Raw genomic sequence first — 6,821 nt, forward strand, 5'->3', positions numbered from 1 at the left:
AGGCTCAAGTGAAAGGGCCAATGATCTTTTAGCCCTCATACATACTGATGTGTGCGGACCTATGAGTACTTTGGCTAGGGGAGGGTACGGGTATTTCATTACTTTTACTGATGATGTGAGCAGATTTGGATATGTTTACCTCATGCGACATAAGTCGGAATCCTTTGAAAAGTTCAAGGAATTCCAAAATGAAGTACAAAACCAACTTGGAAAGAAAATTAAAGCATTGCGATCCGATCGTGGTGGTGAATATTTATCTCAAGAGTTTGGTGATCATTTGAAAGATTGTGGAATACTTTCGCAATTGACTCCACCAGGGACACCACAGTTGAATGGGGTTTCCGAAAGAAGGAATCGAACTTTATTAGATATGGTTCGGTCCATGATGAGTCTTGCTAATCTTCCTGCCTCATTTTGGGGATTTGCGCTTGAAACAGCGGCATTCACACTCAACAGAGCTCCGTCCAAAGCAGTAGAAAAGACGCCATATGAGATGTGGACTGGAAAAGTTCCGAAATTGTCTTTTCTAAGGACATGGGGTTGTGAAGTTTATGTAAAACGTTTACTTTCTGATAAGCTTTCACCCAAGTCCGATAAGTGTCTTTTTGTGGGTTACCCAAAACAGACTAAGGGATACTACTTCTACAACCAAAGCGAAAACAAAGTGTTTGTTGCTCGCGATGGTGTCTTTCTGGAAAAGGAGTTTATTTCCAGAAAAACAAGTGGGAGTAATGTATATCTCGAAGAAATTCGAGATGAGCAACAAATGGATGAGGTTCACACCTCGTCAGAGACGACCCAGCATGAAAATGCTCAGGAGGCGGTGCATTCCATTCATGCGCCTTCTACCGTCCCACTTGGAGATAATCCATGCGAAGTCCCTCAACCTAATGAGGTGGAAACTTCTCCTGTTGTACCCCAACGTAGGTCTAGTAGGACTGTCATTCCGTCAAAGAGATATATTGATTTCCTTTTGACTGAAAGTTCTGAAATAGAGATTTTAGAACATGAGGAACCTACTAGCTACACAAATGCTTTGACGAGTCAAGACTCCGAGAAATGGCTTGAAGCCATGAGATCCGAAATGGATTCGATGTTTGAAAATCAAGTATGGGACTTGGTTGCTTTGCCTGATGGGGTTAAACCCATAGGTTGCAAATGGATTTCAAACTGAAAAAGGACAAAGATGGAAACATTGATGTCTTTAAGGCAAGACTAGTGGCAAAAGGTTTTAGACAAATTCATGGTATTGACTATGATGAAACCTTCTCACCAGTAGCCATGCTGAAATCCATTAGGATAATTCTTGCGATTGCTGCCTTTCATGACTATGAGATCTGGCAGATGGACGTCAAAACCGCTTTCTTGAATGGGTTCTTGAAAGAGGATGTGTACATGACACAACCACAAGGTTTTGAATATCCAAACAGTCCAAGAAAAGTTTGCAAGCTTAAGAAGTCCATTTATGGGCTTAAGCAAGCATCCCGGAGTTGGAACCTCAGATTTGTGAGGCAGTCAAATCTTTTGGCTTCCTCAGAAATGAAGAGGAATCTTGTATATACAAGAAGTTGAGTGGGAGTAGTATTGCTTTCCTAGTCTTGTATGTGGATGACATACTTCTCATAGGAAACGACAAGACCATGCTTGAGTCAGTCAAGGAATGGCTTAAAAGTTGTTTTTCCATGAAAGACCTAGGAGAAGCTGAATACATCTTGGGAATAAGGATCCATAGAGATAGATCCAAAAGGCTGATTGGACTTAGCCAAGAGACTTATATTGATAAGGTTCTTGCAAGGTTCAAGCTGGAAAACTCCAAAAGAGGTTTCATTCCCATGCAACATGGCATTTCACTTGGCAAGACTCAGTGTCCTTCGACACCTGATGAGGTCAAGCGCATGAGTAATGTTCCTTATGCCTCTGCAGTAGGGTCCATTATGTATGCCATGGTATGCACTCGACCGGATGTTGCATATGCTTTGAGTATGTGCAGCAGATACCAGTCAAACCCAGGAGAGGCGCACTGGATGGCAGCAAAGAATATCCTTAAGTACTTAAGAAGGACTAAGGATGATTTCTTGGTCTATGGTGGAGATAATGAGTTGGTTGCCACTGGATACACCGATGCAAGCTTCCAAAGTGACAAAGATGATTTCCGATCACAATCTGGTTTCATTTTTTGTCTAAATGGAGGGGCTGTGAGCTGGAAGAGTTCTAAGCAGAGTACCATCGCAGATTCTACAACAGAGGCTGAGTATATTGCAGCAAGTGATGCAGCAAAAGAAGCTGTTTGGATCAAAAAGTTCATTAGTGAACTTGGTGTAGTTCCTAGCATTGAAAATGGCATTGAGTTGTATTGTGACAACAATGGTGCCATTTCCCAGTCCAAGGAACCCAGATCGCACCAAAAATCCAAACATGTGCTCAGGAGATTCCATCTTATTCGAGAGATCGTTGAAAGAGGGGATGTGAAAGTAAGCAAGGTTCATACTGAGGATAACGTGGCTGATCCTCTGACTAAACCGCTTGCTCAACCTAAGCATGAGAGTCATACTAGGTCTATGGGGCTTAGGCATATGGGAGAATGGCTTTAGTTTGTTTACTTTATGTTTACAATTGTAAAGACATTTATTATGTTTTGAATGTTTATCAATAAAAGTTCATTCTTATTTAATTGTTTGGTTTAGTATTAAATAAAATGTCCAAATAACTTGTGTTTTTCAAATAGGATTATCGAAAACGTTTTGATAATGGAACCCTATAAAGTGAACTGAAATCACAACTTATTAAGTCCCTAGTCTGAATCACTAAATTGGACATAAGTGATTTATGAGAAGACTAGCATGTAATTAATTGATAGTGCAGTTCCATGGGCTATGGAGACATAGGGATGTCTAATTGATTATATGGATGTGTACTTGATGCATTGAGACTTGACCGAACTAGATTCTAAAAGTAGAATCAAAATTCTATATTTAGTGGATTCCTTAGACATGAGTATGTCTTAATAACCATGAGACAATTAGTTTAACCTTGACTCTGTTAAACGCCGCGCCGTAAAAGGAGGTTATAAAAGCAGTGATCAGGTGGGCTAAGAATTGAGTGGGAGTTATGGTCATACAAGAGTGAATAAGTCCTCCTATTTGATAGGAATGGTGTCTGGGCCTCTTGATGAGCGAGAACTGAAAAATTGCATGGCCATGCGGAATGGGATTAAAATGTTAATCTTTATTTGAACAGTTCGAACTCGGCGATCAAGAAACTAGAATTTGAGAATAACAGTGTGTTATCAAATTTTGGCATTAAGAGACTTAAGGAATTTAGCATTGCTTTCTTGTCTTCGGACAAGTGGGAGATTGAAGGAATTATGTCCTTAGACATTTCCGGCAATTACTAAATACAAATAGGAATTAATTATGAAGATAATAAGTTAATTATTTTAGTAATCATATTTGCTTGCTAGAGAATAAATGTGATTAGTAGGACAATATTGATTGGACCTACAACTAAAATAATTTAATCCTATAAGGTCACACATATAAGCACTAATTGGAATGGGCCCAAAAGGCCCGATGGCAACCGGTCTATTAAAGGAAAGAATGTTGGGCTTTGGTTTTGTGTTAACCTAAAACTCTCACATTATAATAGTTATAATGTCAGGGATTTAGAAATCACGTTCATTCAATATCTGACAAAAAGGAAAACACAAAAACCCTAATTCTATTTCTCTGAAACGTCGTTCTTCCCAAACAAAGCAAGAGATTGATCGTGATCGTTCTCTTCCGTACTAGCATACGTGGGATTCAATTGGTGCTTGTGGACTAAGTAGAGGAGCAACAAGTGGGGCTCTAAGATCTTTGAAGCTTGCATACGAACGGGAGAACACGCTACAAAGGTGATTATTCTTTCGACTTAATCTGATCTATATTATTGTTATGCATGTGATCCTGTGATAGATGTTAGGAAATTGTTTCCTGAAATTCCGCTTTATGCATCTATATGTTCCTACAGTGATAATGTCTCTCGAGCATGCAAACATCATCAAATGTTTTGGTTTATTGGCGGGCTCTGAGAAAATTCAATTTATCACCGAGATTTCTACTTCTGGTAATTTGTTAGATTATCTTCAGAAACATGTTCTTTCAAATAATACAGCAATCAAGAATTGGTGCAGACAGATTCTTGAGGGGTTGGATTATCTTTACACTCGTAACCCACCAGTGATTCATCGTGATGTTAACTTAGAAAACATGTTTATTAGTGGAGACACTGGAATTGTTAAACTTGGAAATTTCAGTCTGGCTATGCATCTGGGAGAGAAGTACAGTCGGCATAAGTTCGAGTACTGCAGAAGAACTTATGACGCATCTAAGTTTATCGCACCAGAAGTAAAGGAAGGAGAAGAATGTAGCACTGCGATTGATATTTACTCTTTTGGGATGTGCGTATTACAGATGGTGACTCTTGAAGTGCCATATAGTGAGGTCTTTAATAAGCATAATGCGCATAAACAGGCTCGGAAGGGTGTAATGCCTGATGCACTGGAAAGAGTGGCAGACCCTGTGGCTAAGCAGTTCATTGAAAGGTGTCTGGTTCCTGCTTATGAAAGACCCACTGCGAATGAACTGTTGGATGACCCGTTTCTTTCACAGACCATCTCATCACCAGTTAGTAATCAGAATCTTGCAGACTGTTTGCAGGTTGTGCCTGGTCAGGTGGACAGATTACTTCCTAAGAGATTTAAACTAAGAGGGGAAATAACTAAGACCAGCACTGACATCTCCCTTACTGTGTGCATATACTATACAAGTAGTGAATCAGTGACAAACACGGTTTACTCACGTCATGATACAGTTGAACAATTAGTGGGGAGAATTGCTACAGAACATGGCTTATCGGATGAAGAACTCATACTGGTTCATGAGCTTATGGAAAAAATGATTATTGCAGTTAGAGATTCTAAACCTGGCTTGGAGCATTATTTTGAAATTACATGTAAAAACCGCAAGGTGATAGAAGTTGGTCAAGTGGACTGGTTTCGAGCCTGTTTATCAGGTCAGGCAAGTTCTTCGGGTGCAAATCAGTAGAATTCAAGTCAGTCTGTTTCTGAATAGGAAGTAATTGATGCAGATGATTCTTTACATATTGAATATTCTTTGTTAAACTTAGGAAGTATTATAACTAGTTTTGAGGAAAATGAATAAAGCACGAGTTTATTTCAATCTTTTTGTTATTTATGTTGTATAAGTTCAAATTAATCTGTCCTGCATTAATTGTCAATTAAATTGATTACTAAGACCAACCAGACCAGAACACACTTTGTTCCTCAGGATGTACATTTGTCTTGAACCACTTGTCAAGGGGGTTCAAGAACGGTTGACAGGGATGTCTTCCTTTATTTGGTAGTGTATATTTTGATCTTGTAGCCTATGTAGGAGTTAAACCTAGATCTTTGTGTATTTCACACAATGATCTGCCATATTGAGCTAATAGGCTCTAAAAATGTGGTTGCAAACCAAGCTAGTCTCTTATCTTAAAATGTTTTTGCTTGTAGTGAACAATCCGAAAAGAATCGAATAAGGCAATAAGACATGCTACGTTAAATTAAGAAGAAAGAAGTACTTAATGTTAATTAGCTACTACTAGGCATAACTGACAGCAATCACACAATGTAAAATGTGATAACCTCATCAACAAAATTGATGATATGTTCAAAAAACATCTCAAGATTACTATATTCCCTGAACTAAAATTAGCTATGGGAAGAGCATGGAATTGCTATGAAAGCACCTCAAAAAGGTAGGATACGTGAAGGACATTTTTGCAAGACTGTTTATCTTTAGAGGAGTGGAAGCTTTTAGGCTATTATTGCCCTTAGGCTCGTTGTTTAAATGTTAGCCACATCAAAAAATTTAACCTATGTGGGATTCGAACCCACGTATTTGCGCATTTGCACAATGCTCTCCCAATTGAGCTAATAGGTTACTTATCAATTGAGTAGAAATATTTAGTCAATAATGTGCGCAAACTGAGAGACCACTTGAATTTCACGCACTCTCCTGCGAGTAATACACATAAAAGTACCTGCATGATTGGAATGTTAGATTTTTGATTCCATAACGTTCTGTTGAGTGAAGGATAGCACAGAGCTTCTTCCTGTAGCTGCACAACCATCTTGAATTTGTTTTCCCTTGGCCAATGTCTGATCCATAGCTCTTGATTTCTCATGGACACTGCAGTTGAACCAAGTAATCAAAATTGGATACTGACTCAGGGATTCACACAGAGAAATTAAGGAATCTGAGTAAAGTTCACGACAATGACAGAAAAGGCATATTGCTGCTAGGTATACAGAATTCCTCTCAAAGAAAAGCAACTTAATGAGGCAAGGCAACAGACAATAGATTGATTATCATACCCTATTGTTCTGTCATTGCTACTGCTTGTAGTTGTCCATACTACTCGCTTTTTGTTCACAGATTGCACCTCCAGCACCACCTTGCTATCAAATTAACCAATTAAAGTAACGAAATTGACAAGATTAACCATATCAAAAGCAAAAGAAAGACACCTAACCTTGAATTGGGGGTTTGAGTTTAGCAGAATCACAAACTGTTCCCACAAGTAATTAAACAGCAATTTATTTAAAAAATCCGATAAAAATTTTAAAAAGAATCAACCTTCATATGAATCATTAAGCACCAACTTCTATAGATATGTTATTGAGGAACACAATTATCACCTTAAGCATTGATGTTTACTCTGAAATACAATGAATATACACAATGTACCAACAATATTGAATTCAAAAGTGACGATATGTC

At 38.4% G+C, this 6,821-nt stretch overlaps 1 protein-coding gene across 1 annotated transcript; it reads left to right on the forward strand.

Annotated features, from left to right (window-relative positions):
• The first annotated feature begins 4,013 nt into the window (after nucleotides 1–4,013).
• Nucleotides 4,014–5,084, forward strand: LOC110800675 (probable serine/threonine-protein kinase WNK11). The gene has a single exon (XM_022005984.1). It carries the CDS (start codon nucleotides 4,014–4,016, stop codon nucleotides 5,082–5,084), a length of 1,071 nt encoding a protein of 356 aa, XP_021861676.1.
• Nucleotides 5,085–6,821: the final 1,737 nt, after the last annotated feature.

Source organism: Spinacia oleracea, chromosome 4 (genome assembly GCF_020520425.1).
Source record: "Spinacia oleracea cultivar Varoflay chromosome 4, BTI_SOV_V1, whole genome shotgun sequence".
Taxonomy (NCBI): Eukaryota; Viridiplantae; Streptophyta; class Magnoliopsida; order Caryophyllales; family Amaranthaceae; genus Spinacia; species Spinacia oleracea.